Here is a 19,403-nt window from a genome sequence, read left to right on the forward strand (position 1 = left end):
TCTTCGCGTGGAATGCTTGGAGAGATCGCTTTTGTTCGATCGAAAGAGGGACGACCCCGGATAACCCGGACGCGCGAGCGTTTGCTCAGTTCGGGACCCGGAGCAAATACAGCAAGTCATCATCATCACCATCGTCATGATCGTGGCGTTGCAGCCAGTAGAAACAAGACAACAAAAGATGCAGGGAGGAAGGTTCGTTAAGAGAGAGACAAAGAATAGAGGAGGTCGGGGTGGAGGAGAATGAGAGAGGAGGGGCGCGACCGGCAGGCAGAGGGAATACGTAAGATCATAGCCGGGATGAGCGCACCGGCTACCAGCGAAGAAAGACGTCTGATCCAGTCCAGCCCGGTTTTGCGGTGACGAATCGCAAAAGAAGAGACATGCTAGCATGCCCGAGGTATAAGGGGTGAGGAAACGGTCGATGGCCTTTTATCGTCCTTGGACTGTTTGGCCCCTACTTTCTGGCCTGCTCTCGAGCCGCCTTGATCAAGGGAGCCAGCGTTTTGAGAGGTTCGGCCGATTTAAAGAACGTATGCTGCAAGGTCAAGACGTTGTCAATACAGTCATAGCATAGGTTCACCACTGCCGACTCACCTGGAGCAGTCGCGCTGCATCGGGTCGCTTGTCGGCATTGACTTCGAGACATCGCGCGAGATAGTCACGGAACACCGGAGAAAGTGACTCCTGGTTGTTGATTTTGGGTGTCCCGTTCGTTGCGATGAGGTACAGAGCCCGAAGCGGGTTCTCATTCAAGTATGGCGGCTCCCCCTCGATCATTTCTGCACACGGGTTCGAACTAGTTAGACTTTGCCTCGACGCTCTGAAGCGAAACCCCGATCTTACCTATGGCCATGATTCCCAGACTCCAGATATCGACCTTGGGGCCGTACTCTTTCCGTGTCACAACCTCGGGCGCCATCCAATACGGCGTTCCCACCATGGTCGTCCGCTTGGCGTTGGCCGGATCGGAGATTTGGGCACAGAACCCAAAGTCGGCTGTTGAGTGAGTGGGGTGGGGGTTTTAGATCGGCCAGCTGGCTTGCCTGCTCCTCGGGACTGGGTACTCACTGAGCTTGATATCACCGGTCATGCTGAGCAGAATGTTATCACTCTTGATATCTCGATGAATGACACCGTGCGAGTGCAAATGCCGCAGACCCTCGGCCGTCTCCCGGCTCACGGCGGCGATTTGACCTTCGGTCATGATGTTGCAGGTCACCACGTCGGTCAGACTACCGCCCTCCATGTACTCCATCACGACCCAAAGATCTCCCTTGTAAAGGAAAGAATCGATGTAGTTGACAATGTTGGGATGGCGAGACGACTTCATGACGAGGATCTCGTTGATGATGAGGTCCTGCTTCGGCTGCTTCTCGAGATTCATCTGCTTGATGGCCACTGAGACGTTGGTACCGAGCTGGTACGCAGTGTAGACACCTCCAGAGGCACTAGAGATGGGTCGTTCGTCAGATTCGAATGCATCGCTCGAGACGCTCGAACGTGACTCACCCTTGTCCGATCTTGACCAGGCTCCTGTACAGCTTGGTCGGATCCGCATCCGTGCAAATCGCCTTGAGCCGTGCGACTACATCGAAATTCTCCTTGGGCTTTTCCCGTCGTCGAGGGGTCGCCGCTCCACTACCTGGGGCGGCCTTACTCGCTTGACGCGACAGGGCCGCTGTGGCAGCACTGCCGCTCTGGCCTGGAGCGCGAGACGGGTGGGATGACTGCATGGGAGCCTTTTGACTTGGCTGGGCGGTGGGAGGTGGCGGTTGCCGAGGATCCGGATGCCGATGCGACATGGACCGGTCGAGCGCTTTCGGTGCGACCTGGGTGGGAGGTGCTCGCTGCGAGACTGATCGATCGAGCGCCGGTGGCACAGAAGTCCCCGTAGGTACGTTCTGCATTCTCGACGGTTTAGGCGGGCCTGGTGGTGGGGGTGCGCTCCGAACATCTCCCTAGGTTGAACACGAGACCAAGGTTAGAAATACGTCAACAACTCGGTCGGAGGACGAATATCTACTGACCTGACCGGGGACTTTTGGCATACCAGCCTTTTTGCTCGTTGGCGGTGGCGGTGGAGGAGCCGTCCGCTGTCGGATAAATAACGCATTAGTGACACCCCTTCAAAAGTGTCACTGAGTGATATGATTAACTTACAGGATGAGCATATTTGGCCATGAACGCGTTCTCAGATCCGTGAGCTTTTGCGATCTCTGCCGCCTGTGACAAGGAGACTGGTTGACCAGCCTCGCCTTCGGCCTCGCCGCTACTCCGGTTAGACCCGGCGGCGTTTTTCATCTTGTCAAAGACGCCTTCTTGTATACTGTGACCGTTGGCCATGTTGTCTCCGTAGAATTTCATGATATCCAGGACCTGTCGAAGAGCGAAAACACAGACGATTAGCACAACATCACGTCGACATTTGCAAGTACCCAGGCGACTGACAGCTTGGGGATTCTTTTCCTGTTCTTCTCGCGTTACACCGTTAGCCTGCAACGTCTGCTGCCATTCCTTGGGCAGACCCGTGACTGCGCAAAAGTCCAGCATTGGTCAGCTCTAAAGCGTTCGACGATCATCCTCCCACCAGTCGACTCACATTCGCCGGTGTCCGAGTTGAAACCGACGTGAGTCAAGTGCACCGGATCGTAGGGTGCCGAGATGACAACGGCCGACTTGGTGTTCAAGAGGTCTAAACAAGGTCGTCGAGAGATCAGTACCCCGGCTTCACCGCCGACCCAGTCAGACCCGAACTCACCCGTCATGAATCCAAACACGCCCTTTTTGCCCTCTTTGGTGCTTGACTTTGTCCCGCTCCTCTCCCTCCCCTTGGACTTTTCGTTGTCGTCGACCCCGAGTCCAGCCTTTTCGACCTCTCCGTCGAGCCCTGCCATGGCGTACGGATTCCCAGGTGCCGAGAACGGTTGATGATGCAAGGGAGGAGGTTGCAACGCCATCGGAGGAGCGGGGAGATGAGGGCTGTTCCCGTTCGCATTGTTCAACAGCGATGTCGATGCAGGTGCTCGGTTATAGTTTGGTGGAACGGCGGGCATGGGCGGGGACGCTGACATGGATGAGTTCATATGCGGCGAGGCGAGGTAAGGCGAATGCGAGCTCGTCGGTCGGCCGGTTGACGCTGACGGGGACGTGATCCCGTGAGATCCTCCAGGTCCTACGGCTGTGTTGATCGCGGTCAAGCCAGTATGAGCGTCGAGCAGGGGCATCGTACCCGCCCGTGAAGGTCGAGGAGGAGGTCCGCCCGTCCCACTCGCTGCGCCTCGTGCGCTGACCGACCCATTTGAATAGTCTGCCATCCCAGCCTTTTCGAAACTCTGCGAAAACCTGTTCGGGTTGGGCGAGTTTCCCGCCGACTTGTTCCCCCTCGTCGACGCTCCTCCTGGCGAAGCTTGGCCGGCAGGGTCCCTCTCCCATCCCCCGTGGGCCGAGAGACCTCCGGGTGTCAAACCCCCGCTCGGTGTAGGCGGTTGAGGTGCCGTACGACTCGGCATGGGCAGATCCCAAGGCTTTTCCAAGGGCGAATCGAACTTTGATCCCGAGCCCGAATAGTAGGCAGCATTCGACCCTGGCAGATCACTGATGGGCGACATCAGCTTGCTTCCTCCCGTCGATGAAGGACCAGGTCCTGCCGCATTCGAACCTGGACCCGAGGTCGAGGTCATGCCCATGGACATGTCCTGACCAGGTGGGATGTGAGCCGAGTTTCGCGAAGGTCGGGTGTATTCGATCGTCCTCGAGATCCCTGCGGTCCCGTTGGGATTAGTCGAGCGGGAATTGCCAGACATGTCAGGGGATGATGGTGAAAGGGGTTGAGCGCCGGTGTCTGTGCGGTACGACAAGAGGTCGTGAGCAAGATCACGGTAAACCGACATGCCCTTCTTCGTTTCCGAGGTACAGCTGTGTGCTCGTTATCCACTCACAGCTAGCTTGTGGGTGTCTGATCTTCCTGCTAGGACTTCCCGGTTTACCGCTCATGACAGGGTCGTGAGATGACAGGCGACGAGAACCAGTCTCTTCTTGCGGAACGTTCTCGCTTCCCTCTCGTAGTAGCTCTTTGTGGGAGAGACTAGGTCGTGGCTGGAGCTATTCTTTTGTGTATAGTTCGGGGTCTCAAGCGAGTGGGTTTGGCAAGATCGGTAGGTGGATAATTGGTGATCGTATATGTGGTGGCTTTCAAGCGGTGAGGATCCTTGTAGAGAGATGACGGTGTAAAGGGAATGGATCTGTCAAAGGATGGGGGAGGCGTGCGTGCGGTTGATTGCGTGTGTTGATGGAATCGACCAAAGTAAGGTTACCAGGTTGATGGTACGTTGCTTGTATAAACCGGCTCAGCTATCGTAGCGGATCTAGCGGATCTACTTGGATTGCCAAGGGACGACGAGTGTTCAACGATGACGTCTGAGAACGAGGAAGTGATGTGATCGGATGTCGAAGAGGTCAAACGGTTTGAGCTTCGAGGTCAGGATGAGTGTGGTGGTATCGATTTTGATTGAATTTGATGATTGCGCGAGACTCGTTTCCCTCTTGTGCGCGGGATTGTTGTCAAAGTCTGGATCCCTTGGTCCCTCGATCGACCTCGTTCCTAGGTTGAAACGATCGATAACGGCGAGAGCGAACAGTCTTGATGTAGGTCTATCTCTGATCTCTGCAGGAATACGACGTGCGAGGTTGCCAAGTAGCTAAGTACACTTTACCCCGGGTCGACCCAAAACTGACCGCTCTCTTTGCCCAAAAGGAGAAGAAATAGCGCCCACAACCGCCCCGGAATTGTAGAATAGGATTCAGTCCTCGGACTCTAGGGCGACCACTAACCCATACTCCCGTGGAGACCATCAGTCAACTCTGCCTGCCCATCTTTCTCGACCTCTGAGACTCGACCGGCTCCTCGCAGTTCATGTCATCACGCTGTCTGATACGATATACCGGCTATTGTGTTCAGAAGCACAGACAACCCCGATAGTCGATGCAACCCATCGTCCTTGTCCCTCTCCCCTCCCCCGCGCAAACAAATGGCGCCTTTCCGGGGAAAGAATCCCAAAGAGGCAAGTACCAAGTTCGGGGAGGTACCAACTCCCCTCGCCCGGATCCGCCGATCACAACAAACGAACAATCTCGTTTCAACGACGGGTCTGCATGGCCACACGGTTGACAATCCATCGATGTTGGAAAGGTGAGAACGTGAGTTTGATTCTCCGGTTACTTACACCTCCAGCGCAATTGCCCTCTTCCCCACATCCAATCCTCCCGTTCAGGATCGCGCCTCACCCGGTCCCGGTCCCGATCCGACACATATCAAACCTTTGATCCCGGTCACCGTACGCCGCCTTCGATCGAATATCCACCGAGATGTACACACAGTTTGTTTAATCAGAATCAATCAATCGAGGTAGATTCCGCGTCAGTGGTCCAGCGTATCCTTGTCGAGTGAGAGTTTGTTGATAGATTCGCCCAGACTGGTTTTGGACGCAACAGATTCCGCGTAATCCAGGCGCCGTAAAGGAGGAGGAAGAGCCTTTCTCATTCGTGTTTCATGATTGTCATAAGCTCGTCAATTTTCGTCCGACGTCTCATATGCGTATCGGGTGGTCCATGGTGAGATTTCAAGCGCTCTTTCAAGATGCCCGAGCGTGGAGCAGTCTGGTTCCGGCTCAATAACGCTGAAAATTCCGGATCTTCCGCTCACTCGATCGCGATCGGAACAACTCACAGACTCATGCAGTCGCTGCCATGTATCAGCGCTTGAGCGAAGGTCGACAAGCCTGGTCCTCCATGCATTTGGCTGCTCCTCGCTGGCTCGTCGGGCGTTTCGATCCTGGCAAGATATCATCCACGGTCGTCGACAGGGTTGTTAACGAGAACAAGTGATCAGTTTAACAAGTCTCATAGGATGAAGTGTGTTGACTGCGACATGGTATCATGTTCTACCAGAACTTGGAGATCGTTGCTGAAGGTTTGCCTGCAAGCCTTGAAGAGGTATATCCTGTTCTGGGGTGTTGAAGAGCAAAAGCGAAGAAATTACATATCCATGACGCAAGCTTGGCTGAATATCTTGCTTGTCCGCCATCTGCAGACTCGCGACTCATCGATCATCGATGCACTTAGCACGAACAGACAGGCAACTATCGACGTATATTTACTGTCGAAGCTGTTTTCGATACAGGACGGCAGAGCGGCTTGCCGAGTTTCTCACGTCCAAGCTTCTTGCGCCTGATGGGAAGAGCAAAGATGTTGCAATACAGGATGAGGGGCATACAACCAAGCGACTGTTCAAATTGAAGGCGCACACTACACATGCATCCTACTTGCGCTACTGGCCTCGCGAACAGAGTAAGGCCACTGGCCACTCTCGCGATGCATGCTATACTGAGACGAGAGCGATGCGGCGGCTGTTAAGTGGAGGGCCAGTCTGCCGAGTAGGCGAGTCCCATTGGTGACAAATGACACGGTCATCCAGCCTGTGGGATCGTTGAGAATCTGCCAATCCTCCCACAAGATGGGTTGATATTCTTCCGAGGGACATTCAAGCGGCAGTCCGAAGTGCCAACTCCCAGGAGAGCCGTGAATGTCAAGTTGGGTGCTTGGAACAGAGAGGTCGGCGGTGCCGAGGGGAGATCGACTCCGCGAGAGGGGTTTAAAGTCGATTGTGCCGAGGGGATGTCGAGGAACATGGCTCATCTCGTTGGAGCTAGATGTCCAAGAACAAGCTCGATCGGGTAAAGATGAATATCGGCAGGTATATATAATACAGATCTCCCCCATGTTTGAGGGTTCCCATGCCGAGTTCGAATTGGTTCATGGAAAATGCGTCGTCAAAAGCAAAAATAACACATAGTAGACGCCCGAGTTCCTTGTTACCACGGGGCGCCGTCAGGCCGACTGATCCCAAGGCCCAGCTCTGGCTTCTCTCAAGAGGATCCTCGCTCCTCCGCTAATACCTCGCCCGTTTCGAGTCCCTGTCGTCGTAACCCCCTCCGTATGCCCCACCACCGTATCCACCACCACCTCCACCGCCGCTGCTACCGTATTCTCGCTTTACACCTGCTGGTGCGCCAGCATCTGGTGCTCCGCCATAGTTCATGCCACCTCCACCGCCGCCCTGGAAGCCGCCTCGGCTGTGACGGAGACGTCCCAGTCGGATCGAGGGTCAGTTGGGCGAACAGGATACACGCAGGACAAGGTAGGACGGCGAGACTTACCCTCCATAACCTCCTCCAGGTGGACCACCGTACCCGCCTCGGTCACCGCCGCCGAAACCACCACCACCACCTCCGCCAAAGCCGCCTCGATCACCACCGTAACCGCCTCGATCCCCGCCCCCGAATCCTCCACGGCTAAAATGACATGAAACAAGCACAAGCGGTATCAGCCTCGATCCATGCCATCGCTCGGAGCAGGAAGATTTGCCGCGACTCACCCTCCGTATCCACCGCCTGGTGGTCCGCCTTGGAATCCTCCTCGTCCGCCGAATCCACCACCGCCAAAGCCACCACGATCCCCACCACCGAATCCTCCTCGCTGGAATCCGCCACGGAACCCACCTCGTCCCTGTCGGTGCACAGAGTTTTCATGTTAGCTCGTTGCCTAAGAAGATGGACGACATGAAGCATGACGAAAAATCCCGACTCACCCCTCGGAATCCACCCCGATCACCTCCTCGCATGCCACCTCGGAACCCTCCAAAGACGGGCGCCATGGGCGGTGCGACGGCAACCGGATCTACGGGTTTAGGACGACCACCCAAGCCTCCTCCTAGTTTATGGGGTTTCCAACCCTTGACAGTCCTGCCTCGTTCCACGTCGACGAGGATCTTTTTATGGTGGATCGGGATCCCTTCGGCGTCCTTATAGGCGGCTGCACCGGGGTAGGTATATCGGGAGTAAGTACAGGTATCAGTCACCGAAATGGTAGCGCATCCTTCATCTCGACATGCTCGCGACAGTCGACATCAGACTCACCCTTCATATCCCTCTCCCGATCAAAGACGATGAACGCATAACTCTTGCTCTTTCCCTTTTTATCCTTGACGATCCTGATTCGCTCGATCGCGCCGTACATTTCGAATTCTCTGCGGAGGTCTTCTTCCGTGACTTTTTTGGACTGCGAGGTGGGTAGGTCGAGGAGGCAGAGTTTCAGGACAGGAAGTTGGCATACAGGTAGAGAAGGACACAGGACGAAAACGTACGAGTTTGGAGATGAAGAGGGTCTTGTACGGGTCACCCTCAGCTTTGGGATCCTCTTGCGGGTTGTCTAGAAAGGTTTAAATGTTCAGCGATACTAGCAAAAACTGTGTGACAACGATACAGCACACCAGTACGTACAATTCTTTTCGAGGTTCTTCTTGTACTCTTCCTTTTGCTTCTTCTTCTCTTCCCGTTTCAACTGCCTCTGGTATTCTCTGGCCAACGTGAACCCCTTTTCCTTGCCCTCGGCCTCGCTCCCCTGTCCCGTCTGCTCCTCGGTCAACATCTTCTCCTCATTCTCGGCATGTAGACGTTTGAGGACTTCGGCCACGCCGTCCAGCTTGTTGGGACCGGGTTCGTGAGGGTCCCGACCGAGAGGTTTGATGAAGGTAGGTGGGGGTCGGGGAGCGAATAGCTTGAGCAAGTTGGGCGGAAACTTGCCCGGAATGGTGCCCTGCATCGTGGAGGGAGAAGGAGTAGGATTGCAGGAGCTGAGGAAGAAACGAGCTCGAGGAATAGCAAAGAGAGAGAGAGAGAGAGAGAGAGGTGTAGGATGTCATGGGCATAACTACCTACATGCTACATGACGGTCGAGGATGGATTAGTTTCGCTGCTCGATTGCTGCTCGGGCGTGTTCGCATAGGAGCCAAGTGAGAGAGAGAGGGTGATCCGCGGATTTCTGTCCCCCTCTCGCCCTCGCCCAGCACCAACACCCACAACCTTTAACCTCGTGATATCATCATCATCCATCATCATCGTCGATGTCGAGCGTTCAACAATCGATCTATGCGACCAAACAACCAGTCCAAGCTCTATAGACTGCTGAGACTATACTCTGTGAGAAGTGTTGTCGATCATTCATTTCGGCATCACACATCGCTAACGCGGGCGGTCCTACCATAGCCTTGATTGAAGTCGAGCATTAACAAGGGAATCAAACGCATACATCATGTCTGGTCAAGGTCCAAGAGAGTCGGTCTTGTGAGTTTTTGCTCTTGTAGCCTCGCCACGTTTACCTCCTGCCTCGTATAATTTACGCTAACTGGAAATGTTCGACCTTGTTCACTGAACACTCGCAGCCCGACCCGTATGAACCTGACATTGACGAAACAGCGATTAAAGGGAGCTCAGACGGGTCATTCGCTGTTGGCCAAGAAGCGTGATGCGTTGATGACCAGGTTCAGGGCAATCCTGCGGAAAGTGGACGAGGTGAGTGTTGGGTTTCCCTAGCTGCCTGATTGCCCTTGGCCCTTTTGCCCGCCGATGCTGAATGTACTGTCAACTCGTCGACTGTAGGCCAAACGTCTAATGGGCCGGGTGCTCCAACTAGCTTCCTTTTCTCTGGCCGAGGTGACCTACACTACGGGAGACATTGGGTTCCAGGTTCAAGAGTCTGTGAGACAGGCGAGCTATACCGTCAGGGCCAAACAGGAGAACGTCTCTGGAGTCGTCTTGCCGGCATTCGAGGGCGTGAGGAGCAAGGAGGGGAACGGTGAGTCGCGGTCAGGAAGTGAGGATATCATAGAGCTGACCCAGGACGTCGGGAGATAGACTTCAACCTGACCGGTCTGAGTCGAGGTGGACAGCAGATTCAAAAGTCGAGAGAGACTTACGTCAAGGCGGTCGGAACGTTGGTAGAACTGGCTTCCCTGCAGGTGAGAAGCGCCGAGTCTTTGGGCACATATTGTGCACCGAAACGTATACCCGATGACTGACATGACGGTCGTATGTGTGCGCACAAAACAGACGGCGTTTACGATCCTGGACGAGGTCATCAAGGCCACGAACCGACGAGTCAACGCGATCGAGCACGTCGTCATTCCGAGGTTGGAGAACACCGTGTCGTACATCAATTCAGAGTTGGACGAGATGGATAGGTGGGTCGCGACGGGGTCTCTGTATCGTCTGCACTCCGGGCCCTTGAAAACCTCACACTGACACCGACCCCTCTTTGAGCCCCGCAGGGAAGAGTTCTTCCGACTGAAAAAGATTCAGGGAAAGAAGAAGCGAGACACGGAAGCCGCCGAGGCCGAGATGGCCGCCGAGAAGCAGGACGGCGTCGAGTACAGTGCCGACAGCGGGATCGGGGGTGGAGATGCGGGCGGCAAGGACATGTTGGATCAGGGCAAGGACGAGGACGTCATCTTTTGAGTGTGGCGGTGTGGTTTTAGACGCGGGCGAGGGGGGAGACCGTTTTTGTATCGATTTTTTTTCTGTTTCTGGGCGTGACGTCGTGATCATATATATCCCTGTCTTGTCGAGCGAGGAGAGCAGTCCCGGATGGTTGCGTGCGTATTGCCCATTGCTGAGGGGTCTATAGGGGAAATCATGGGGAGGCGCGGGAAGGCCAGAGTAGATGGGGTCAGCCTGTCTGAGATGAATTCTCATTGAATTGCCTCTATGAGAACACGCTCCATGGTCAGAGGAGCTTGTGCCGGACTCTTTTGATGTAACCAGGTTGGCCACCAGATCTCACTTGTGACTTCTAAATGTTGCAGTGTGATAAGGATTATGAACGAATTCACATGGTGGCCATTACCGATGAGATTTTGTGTGGGATAAGACGGTAAGACGTAAATACCCAAACTCATGGTTAGATGGCCGAGCGGTTAAGGCGCATGACTCAAGCGTAAGCTTACCTGTATAGGTGTATTCATGTAGAGAAATCTGCGTCGGTTCGATTCCGGCTCTAATCATACATTTTTGCCCTTTTTGGGCGGTTTTGGCACGATAAAATCTTTTCCTGCAAGTACCTTTTTAAATCCCGGGGATGATGCATGGACGTCTTGGTACTATAATGTTCAATCATCTAGACATGCAACCCTGCCCGGCTACAGTGTCTCCCAGTAAAGTGATTGAACGGTGGTAGTAATTGACCTTTTTGCGCTTTTACGCACCTTTTCGCCTCTTCCAGGAGGGGTTTTTCGCAATGGCCAGGCGCATGTCCAAGCGGGAATCTTGTCTCGGAGCCCTACAGCGACAGGACTCCTCTGTCCAGGCAAGAAATCACCTCATCGCAAGCCGCTGCGTGGGCCGTTCCGTCTCCCTGTCGTTTCATGAGCGGCGCGTCACATTCAGTGGCGGCCGGGACCACACAGCGGCAAATCGGAGTCATCACTCTGGAAGGCTGCCTCGTGCTCCACGACCACGCGAGGATGATCAGCCAGGGCGAGATTGTGAGGCGTCAATGCCCTGTGCTCGCAGTAGGCCCTAGCGATAGGGCGCGTTGCACGCAGGCAACGGCAGTCGACCTTGGACGAGTCGAGAGCAATCGCTGCTACGATCGTAGCCCATCCGATGCAGATTGCAGCACTGTAGATCATCAAGTAACATACAAAGAGGCAATCATAGAGCCCGATACGGCCAAGCCGGGACTCCAAACTCTCAAGACGCAACAAATTTTCTGTTCACATCAAATGATATTATACTATCTGTCTGCGATACAGTAGGCTTTTCTCGCCCTGTCCCTTGCTCATGCGTGGTTCCATTCCATTTCGTTGATTCACATCGGTGAAACGCAGGCTGCAGCGCTTTACTCGATGTTGATGTTTTGCTTTCGACATGCACGGCGTTCGAGCGTTGTGCTGTAACGGGTGCGTCAGGTGACAGCGCAGGCTTGACAAGCAGGCTGCTATCGACTCAACCTGAACAATCCCATGTAGGCGTTGCCCAAGACATTCGCAGAGGTCGCAATCGATTGGTGAACGGCTTGCCCCGACCGACTTGCCCTCAATATCTTCGCTCAAAGTGTACCATCTATTTTCGACATGAAGCCGAACTGGCTAGACGAGGCCGTAAAACGTTACGAGCGCGACTGAAGCGTCAACTTGAAAGGCACCTGCAACAGCGATGATTCGTTGGTATTTCGCGCATATACTGTTTGACGCAAACACATTGGAGTGTAATCCTGGTCCCGAGATGAAACTGTCATACAACGCTCGCCGCACTAGACCACGACCTCTACATTCCCGCGCCCCGCCCATTCATCAGCGCCATCCAATCCGACTCGAAATCCAACAACCACGACATGTCCCCGCCGTATGCGTCTGCCGCTTGCATAAACTGCGGCGCCATGCCGTCGGCCAAGCCCATGGGCGGATGCACATCACCGTTGCCGTGCACTGGTTCCCCTCCCACCGGCACGGGCATGTTTTCGGGCCGCTGAACCTGCCGAGTGTCGAGTCGATATCTAGGAATGGCCTTGATCCGCGCGACAATGGGCGGAGACGACAGTTGATCCTCGAGCAAGACCTGATAGATCGATTCGACATCCAAAGACACGCCTGCTCGCTGTGGGTGGTGCAATGCCGCACCAAGATCCCAGCCTTGTATCGTCGACAGGGCGAGGTAGATGGGCGGTGAGAGATGTACGGGTAGCGTCGACAGATCCGGTCTTGCCATGATGATGTGCCAGAGATAATGGCCCATGTTGAAGATCATCTTCGAGCCGAACCGCACGAGGCAATCGATACGCAACTGGGCGGCGAGGGGCGAAGGCATGTTGCGCGCTTCGGTGGATCCCTGCATGCTCAGCGAAAATGCGAGATGATACGACTCCAGGACGAGGTATGCGGCCGTCCTGACTGTGGAAAGGCGCGCGACGAGAGCTTTAGCATCGGAAATTTCGGGCCCCGCTCTCTCGACTCACGACGAGGGGTCGCCTGAATGGCGCGTCTCTGCTCGACGATCCTCGCCTGAGCGCGCTCCAGATCCAGGGCGTAGTCGTCGAGCTGGTGTTGATGGAATTGTTGCTCTATCCGCATCCTCCCACAAGCCCGGGCCGGACTAGAAGCGGTGTCCAGCAAGTCAGACTCCAACCAAAGGTGTGACAACAGGCTGGACTGTTGAATAAACTCGGTATCCAATGGCGCCAGGAGGTGAAAGGGCACAGAGGCTCGCCCGGCTTCCCAGTTTGGGTTGCCCACGATCTTGCTCCTGAGACGGCAATTCCTTTAGGGCCTCGAATTCTAGTCTAGATTGAAACTCACTGACCATACGTAACGATGCGAGATCGAGTACCACTGGCAGTGACCTCGATAGTCAGCCACGCGGTATACTGCCATGCATCGACGCTCCGCGTACTCACCAATCCGACATCCCTGAGCAGCTTTTCATAGACCGCCCACGTGATCTCTGATGGTCGAAGCAGCCTGAGCTTCCTCATCGACTCTTCCAGTCCCAAATCGGCCGCCATGTTGTACGCCAACACGGAAGATCGAAACGGGTCTGCGTAGATCACGTTCTGCTCGAGCTGAGGTAACGACGAGAACGCCAGGATCAATAGCCCGAGCACGAGGTCTCTCGACGGATCTGCCCGTAACATGATCACGTATTGCCGATCCATCAGGGCATAGATCGCATGGCGTTGTTCTCGAGGCATGGAAAAGGTCGAGTCCTTGAAACAGGCGACAAAGTAGAGCATGCAGGTCTGCACAAAGAGGTTTGACGGTGGAGAGCTGCTTGATATACCCAGCTGGGTGACGAGGAAGATGTCGTCACAGACCGCTACGAACCTGTGAGAGAACAAGAGCTTGTCATGTAAGCTCTCCATGTTGTACGGTACGTTAGAGTCGACTCACTTGTCATGAACGCATCTCAATTCGATTGCACTGACGATCCCCGAAGCCACGGGATCTTCAAAGTTCAGCTTTGGACGTCCCATCACCTTGAATGCATGCGACGATAGCGATCCGGTAGCATTGTAATCCGGGGCCATCGTCACCCAGTCGATCGCTTCCTCCCGCTCAGACAGAGGCTGGACGTAGCTATGTTCCCTGCGGTCCAACAGGCGATCCAGACGATCTTCTATCCGTTCGAGCCGTGAATGCAGCTCGGACCCGACCTGCTCTGGAGATTCCCCGCTGTGAGACTGGGCGCTCGAATATGACGGTCCAGCTATTGGGACCGTGCCTCGTAGCGAACAATCGGTCTGGAGGACGACGCATCGATGACATCCCGCCTCGGTGACGAGTTCGCATCGGGATTTCCGCTTGACGCATTGCGAGCAAGCCGTGACCACCTTGGATTTCTTCCGTGACGATGTCTAACATTCAAAAGGATCCAGAAGCGACTGGTTAGCTTGATGGTAGTAAGCCAGCTTTGGCCGGGGCTGTATCCTGCCGCCTGGCTCACCTGCGTTCCATCTGTAGAGGGACGCTTCAGGGTCGAGGAGGAAGGCTCCCCATACTCGGATTGCACTAAACCGCAAGCAGAAACAGCGTCAACTTTGATTAGATTCGGCCACTGCGGTGCATCTCCGAGATTGCTCACTGGATTCGCTATCCCTTCGACCATCTCTACCATAATCTCGGGGATCCAAGATGGGCATCGCACGCGGGTTTGACATTCAGGTGGCCTTTGCTTCAGAGCGTGCCCCACAGGATGATTTGGTGAGTCTCCTGACTCTTTTTCCGATGCCTCGTCACACTCGGATGGCTACCTCGAGCGAACGGTGACCTGATCAGGATGTATTAGCACTCTCCCTCCTGTACGGTGATACACAGCAGCAGCTGGAACAAGTGAGGCACCCTTGATCGGCCAACTCCGGAATCGAATCACTTGTCCCGACGGAGCCGGAGCCGTCTTGAAAAGCGATCTCTTGTCACAACCCGACGAAACTCGACACATCATGCGATACGTGATACATAGCAGTCATCTCGTTTCACTCGTCGCACAGACCCAAACATGTAGCGTATCGAACAAAGAGGACAGGAAGAGGAAGGAGAAGATGCGGCAAAAGTGGCATATCATTGAGCGTTCTAAGCCGCAGGTTTGATTCTTCGTCCGACCTGGGCCTGGAAACCGGTCTTGATGGCAGCGACCGATCGTCCTGCAAACAGATAGAAAGTGCCGATTAGCAAAGTCCTTGCGAGAGACAGCAGTAAGTGAGCGTGGGTGGACTCACGAGAACCACACGATTCGCAAGTGATAAAGTACAGACGGTTCTCCTTGTTCAGGAGGGTGTCGGGTGACTTGCAGGTCTTGCACACGACGTACTCGACTATTGGCGCGATGGAACGGTTGAATTGGTCAATGACAGCCCCACCAACCCACATGGCAGTCACGTCGAGATACCCACCGATATACCGCCTGAGGACATTCTCCATACTCTTCTGCGTGTATCGTCCCTTGATGATCAACCTCTGCTGAGCGTCCACACTTCCACTCGTTCCCAACTCGGCAAACAAGAACTCCATCAAGTGCTTCGGCTGCCTGTGCATCCTCCTGCAAATCTCGGCCAAGTTGGCAAACATGGTCTTCTTCGTTCCCTCCCTGGTCACTTGAGGAGGGACCAAGGTGAGCTTCTTCTTGTCACCGGCAAGCTCGGGGTTGTGCGAGTGTAGCATCGAGTAGAATCGGTTGAGGAGTTCGGGGTAGGTGTAGTCTCGGCTGGTTCCGACCCAGGCCTCCTCGCCGATCTTGGACGAGGAAGGAGCGGCGTCGTTGCTCGAGGTAAAGATGTCATCGCCGAGGTCTCCCTCCGGGATGTTGTCGTCGACTTCACCATCTTCGTTGGCCTCGGCCTCGCCAATCTAGAAATCGCGACAGAGGTAGCACATCCGGAGATCGAAGTGAGCTTCGACCCGCGATCGCTTTGCCATACACGCTCAGACTCACCTCCTTCTCGAACGCCTCGAGGTCGAAAGCGGCCTTCTTCTTGCTAGACTTCTTCTTCTTCTTGATGTCACCAAACTCGCCCATGTCGACTCCAGCCGACTCGGCAGGAGTGGCGGTCTCGCCTTCGGGGGTCGCGAGCTCTTCCTGCGAGATTGGTCAGGTCGTTTGTGGCAAGGTGGGTCAAGCGGATACGTAAAGAAGGCAGGTGGATAGGTCATTTCTTAATCGTCAGCACCCAAGCGCTTCTCGATCACTGTACATGCGAGCCAGCAGGACGCACCAGATCCATAGGGATCTCCTTCTTCTTCTTCTTGGGCTTCTTCTTGAGGTCGGCAAACATGTCCTCCTCGGCTGCTACGGGCGCATCTCCACCATCCAGCTTCTCCTCGGCCTGAGCGATGGTCTCGCTAGCAATGTTGGCCGGGGTGATAGCCTTGTCTTCGCCACCCTCGAGGTCAATCTCGTCAAAGTTGACCTTGGCCTTCTTTGACTTTTTCTTCAATCCGGCGAACATGGGCTCCTCGGCGGGAGGTGCGTCGGCCGACATTTTGGGCGTGTCTCTCTGGAGTATTTATCTAGTGGGAACTATCCGTTCGGGTCGTAGGTGGCTATTGTGAATCGAGATGTATGCTAGATGGCATAGATGTGATCGTGACAATGGGGTCATTGTCATCTGTGAGTATCTGGCCCCTCCTTTTGCTAACAATGCCGCGCGCGCCAATTAGAAGCGCATCGACCCCACCTTGACTTCCTGAGTCATACCTACCTAGCTACTTGATAACCCATCCATCGTCCAACAGCTATACCTCGATCATCCACCTCCTTCTACAGCGTTTTCAGTTGGTTTGGCAGACGAGAACCATGCAAGCTTCTTACCTGGGACCGGAGGACTCGTACAGCCATGTCGTGAGTGGAACAAGTCGGCTACCTCGACGGTCCTGCGTGACGTCAACAGCCAACGGGGACACCCGAACTGAGCAGTTCAACCCGAATTCTAGGCGACTCGACAGATCCTAGATGGGCTCGATGCGGAGATCATACCATGTCAGACTATAACGAGTGCGTGAGTCCGGAACCACGATAATCGCTGTCTGTGATGAGCGCCTCTCTGAGCTCATACCGTCTTGCGCTTGTAGACGTCTTTAAAGCTTCAACGCCTTATGCCGTCGTGCCCATCTCGAATACCATTCAAGGCGTCGTACAGGAGACGCTTTTAAACCTGATACATCCCGAAACACACGCATCAGAGAACGGCTCAGCAGCAACAAAGTGGGAAATTGTCGGGTCGCATACTCTGTCTGTTCAGCACAACTTGGTCGTACGGCGGGGAGTCGAGTTGAAAGATGTGGACTGGGTGGGAAGCCACGAGCAGGTCAGTCTTTGTCAAACATTATCTAAAATGGAGTCCATGTTGACTGAATAATCTAATCGTGAACCTGTCAGGCGCTAGGCCAATGCTCAAAGTATCTGGACGATCACTGCCCTAGAGCCCAGCGGATCCCTTTTCCATCTACCGCCCAAGCCGCTATCCTCCTAGCTTCGCGTGCTTCTTCGGAGTCTTCCTCCTCCAAGACTACAATCTCTGGAGGCGCTGCAGGCGTAGGTCAGGATATCAAGGTAGTGACGGACGACAACGACGAAAGGCTTCGCGGCCATGGTGCTGCCATCTGTTCCTCGGCCATTATCGAACGTCTGGAGAGCAGTCTCGAAGTTGTGGCCGAGAGCGTTCAGAACGTGAAGGGTGAGTGCGTCCGGAAATAGCAGTGTATGCGAGTCGAATGCTCTCTTATATATACGTCTTTTTGACCGCATTGAGCAGAAAACTACACCAGGTTCTTGTTACTTCGACAGAGGAACCTCCCGCCAAATCCTCCGATCATCTCCAGATCGACAGGGAAATCGACCTTTCTCGTCACTTCCTCGCCTTCGTCGCTTCACGACTTGCCGGAAGAACATCGCGTGCTCGAGTTGCACAAGCACGAGACTGGCACGTCCGTGTCCAAGAAGAAGTTTGGCGTGGCTGCATCTGGGCCACAAAGTGGACCGAGGTACTTGGTCGAAGTCGAAGGCGTCGTCGGCGAGGCAGCCGCGGGCGAGTGGGTCGTGCTTGGTAGCACATAGTGCCATAACGCTGTTTAACGCTTTCCGAGTTGTTGTAATGAAGCCACCTAGACGCCAAATAGACGAGCCATGCGGACGACTCATGTGGGACGCTCTGACCCATCATCTTATACCCTCGTCCGCCTCAATCCCGATCGCCTCTGCAGCGTTAGGAGAATATTCTGGATCAGCTCGAGACCCTGAACCGCGCCGTCAGCCGTCCCGACGACTGCAACTCACATTCGCCTGGCGTTTCTGACCCGCGCGTACAACCAGGTTACAGCGTCCTTGACCCCATCCCCGGTCAACGCGCTCACCCCGAGTACGTCCAGACTTGCCATCCTTTCCGCCTTGGCCCCGTCAACATCGGATAGTCTCATAGGTCTGGCCGTGTTTCCGCCGATGTTGTCTCCTGATACGTTCTCTCCGTCCGGGTTGGCGTCAGGGTCAAGATTGAGTGAGTCGTTCAAGTCGGATTCTGATCGAGCTCGGTGCCAGGCGTCGAACGATTCGCGCACTTCGGCAGGAGAGAGCGAGGTCGGCGTGTCTTGCTTGTTGGCGAGGAGCAAGAGTGGGAGGTTTAATAGTCTAGGCGAGGTCAGAACCGTATCTACCAAATCACCGTATGAAAGAAAACGTCAATCTCAATGGCACAAGGTAATAGCAACTCGGATTTGACGGGACTGACCAAAGACTTCCCAACACTCGCTCAACCTCCCCTGATCCCCCGCATCGACGACAAAGACGACGGCGTGACACTCGTCATAGTATTTCTCCCAGATCTGACGGATATCACGTTGACCGCCCAAGTCGAAAAAGTGCAGGGTGGTCGAGGGGAGAGAGATCTTTCCGACTGCGACGCGGTGAAAGAAAGGACGTTCGGGTTAGCGTCCAGATTGATTGAGTCTGCTAGAGCCATCTGAGCGTATACCAAGCAAACGGAGGAGATTGGGGATGCTCACTGTTCTGGCCTACGGTCGGACCGATCTTGTCAGCTGGCATTCCGGGGATAGGATTGTACAGCGTCTTGATCTTCTCGAGCATGGTCTGTTTCAATGTGACCGCGGAAGTAGTTATCAGCTTGGCTCAAGTTCCCCATCAACATCTTTGACATACGGTCTTTCCTGCCTGTCGTACGATGAAGAGAGTATGAGACGATTAATAATAGCAATCGCACGGTCGATCCCGAGCTGGAACTGACATTATCGAGACCTATGATGACGACCGAGTACTCGTCCTTGCGCGTCAAGTGTTCATATAATCCGGTGAGGAGGTGGTACATGATTCTGAATCGATGGGGCTATGTCGACCAATTTGGTCCAGACCAGCAAAGAGTTCGATGATCGATATGATCCTATGGCCTATGATCTGATCGTTACAACGATAAAACAATGATGATATGATGATCCCCCTTGCCCCTTGCCTGGGAGATGCTGGAGGTGCCCCTCCCTCGGCGATGGTCACGTGATTCATTCCCTTCCCTTCATT

General features: G+C 54.6%; 8 protein-coding genes and 1 non-coding gene across 9 annotated transcripts; 4 read left to right on the forward strand and 5 right to left on the reverse strand.

Annotated features, from left to right (window-relative positions):
* Positions 1–454: 454 nt before the first annotated feature.
* Positions 455–2,894, reverse strand: HD553DRAFT_270715 (kinase-like domain-containing protein; the record flags this gene model as incomplete). The annotated part of the gene is made up of 9 exons (XM_046177676.1): positions 455–535; positions 595–779; positions 844–996; positions 1,069–1,448; positions 1,510–1,958; positions 2,161–2,376; positions 2,449–2,531; positions 2,600–2,692; positions 2,759–2,894. The coding sequence occupies 9 exons, from the start codon at positions 2,892–2,894 to the stop codon at positions 455–457; spliced, it is 1,776 nt and encodes a 591-aa protein (XP_046037345.1).
* A 1,357-nt stretch (positions 2,895–4,251) lies between these two features.
* On the forward strand, positions 4,252–5,883 carry HD553DRAFT_334807 (uncharacterized protein; the record flags this gene model as incomplete). Its single annotated transcript, XM_046182165.1, has 6 exons — positions 4,252–4,323; positions 4,670–4,701; positions 4,958–5,188; positions 5,231–5,333; positions 5,491–5,610; positions 5,728–5,883. The coding sequence occupies 6 exons, from the start codon at positions 4,252–4,254 to the stop codon at positions 5,881–5,883; spliced, it is 714 nt and encodes a 237-aa protein (XP_046037346.1).
* Positions 5,884–7,911: 2,028 nt separating this feature from the next.
* Positions 7,912–8,658, reverse strand: HD553DRAFT_270931 (uncharacterized protein; the record flags this gene model as incomplete). The annotated part of the gene is made up of 3 exons (XM_046177685.1): positions 7,912–8,115; positions 8,201–8,265; positions 8,337–8,658. The coding sequence occupies 3 exons, from the start codon at positions 8,656–8,658 to the stop codon at positions 7,912–7,914; spliced, it is 591 nt and encodes a 196-aa protein (XP_046037347.1).
* Positions 8,659–8,979: 321 nt separating this feature from the next.
* Positions 8,980–10,459, forward strand: HD553DRAFT_309417 (ATP synthase subunit D-domain-containing protein). Its single transcript, XM_046179682.1, has 6 exons — positions 8,980–9,179; positions 9,278–9,407; positions 9,495–9,690; positions 9,750–9,853; positions 9,945–10,075; positions 10,163–10,459. Exons 1-6 carry the CDS (start codon positions 9,148–9,150, stop codon positions 10,347–10,349), a joined length of 780 nt encoding a protein of 259 aa, XP_046037348.1. The 5' UTR covers positions 8,980–9,147; the 3' UTR covers positions 10,350–10,459.
* Positions 10,460–10,789: 330 nt separating this feature from the next.
* HD553DRAFT_t37 lies at positions 10,790–10,894 on the forward strand. The gene has a single exon. It is a non-coding gene; the product is annotated as a tRNA-Leu (tRNA).
* A 1,749-nt stretch (positions 10,895–12,643) lies between these two features.
* On the reverse strand, positions 12,644–14,684 carry HD553DRAFT_214339 (uncharacterized protein). The gene is made up of 7 exons (XM_046177184.1): positions 14,469–14,684; positions 14,331–14,395; positions 13,778–14,241; positions 13,285–13,711; positions 13,191–13,219; positions 12,847–13,133; positions 12,644–12,777 (listed from the first exon to the last, which is right to left on the reverse strand). The coding sequence occupies exons 1-7, from the start codon at positions 14,542–14,544 to the stop codon at positions 12,728–12,730; spliced, it is 1,398 nt and encodes a 465-aa protein (XP_046037349.1). The 5' UTR covers positions 14,545–14,684; the 3' UTR covers positions 12,644–12,727.
* A 128-nt stretch (positions 14,685–14,812) lies between these two features.
* HD553DRAFT_309421 (translation initiation factor) lies at positions 14,813–16,452 on the reverse strand. The gene is made up of 5 exons (XM_046179683.1): positions 16,096–16,452; positions 15,816–15,959; positions 15,277–15,730; positions 15,103–15,198; positions 14,813–15,027 (listed from the first exon to the last, which is right to left on the reverse strand). The coding sequence occupies exons 1-5, from the start codon at positions 16,360–16,362 to the stop codon at positions 14,957–14,959; spliced, it is 1,032 nt and encodes a 343-aa protein (XP_046037350.1). The 5' UTR covers positions 16,363–16,452; the 3' UTR covers positions 14,813–14,956.
* A 224-nt stretch (positions 16,453–16,676) lies between these two features.
* Positions 16,677–17,936, forward strand: HD553DRAFT_349350 (Prephenate dehydratase-domain-containing protein; the record flags this gene model as incomplete). The annotated part of the gene is made up of 5 exons (XM_046183456.1): positions 16,677–16,721; positions 16,814–16,874; positions 16,952–17,187; positions 17,259–17,556; positions 17,635–17,936. 5 exons carry the CDS (start codon positions 16,677–16,679, stop codon positions 17,934–17,936), a joined length of 942 nt encoding a protein of 313 aa, XP_046037351.1.
* A 58-nt stretch (positions 17,937–17,994) lies between these two features.
* HD553DRAFT_214362 (P-loop containing nucleoside triphosphate hydrolase protein) lies at positions 17,995–19,281 on the reverse strand. Its single transcript, XM_046177185.1, has 6 exons — positions 19,117–19,281; positions 19,032–19,043; positions 18,878–18,962; positions 18,604–18,768; positions 18,156–18,525; positions 17,995–18,076 (listed from the first exon to the last, which is right to left on the reverse strand). Exons 1-6 carry the CDS (start codon positions 19,195–19,197, stop codon positions 18,061–18,063), a joined length of 729 nt encoding a protein of 242 aa, XP_046037352.1. The 5' UTR covers positions 19,198–19,281; the 3' UTR covers positions 17,995–18,060.
* Positions 19,282–19,403: the final 122 nt, after the last annotated feature.

The sequence above is a fragment of the Filobasidium floriforme genome (assembly GCF_021052385.1).
Source record: "Filobasidium floriforme strain CBS 6241 chromosome Unknown HD553scaffold_8, whole genome shotgun sequence".
NCBI classification, from domain to species: domain Eukaryota; kingdom Fungi; phylum Basidiomycota; class Tremellomycetes; order Filobasidiales; family Filobasidiaceae; genus Filobasidium; species Filobasidium floriforme.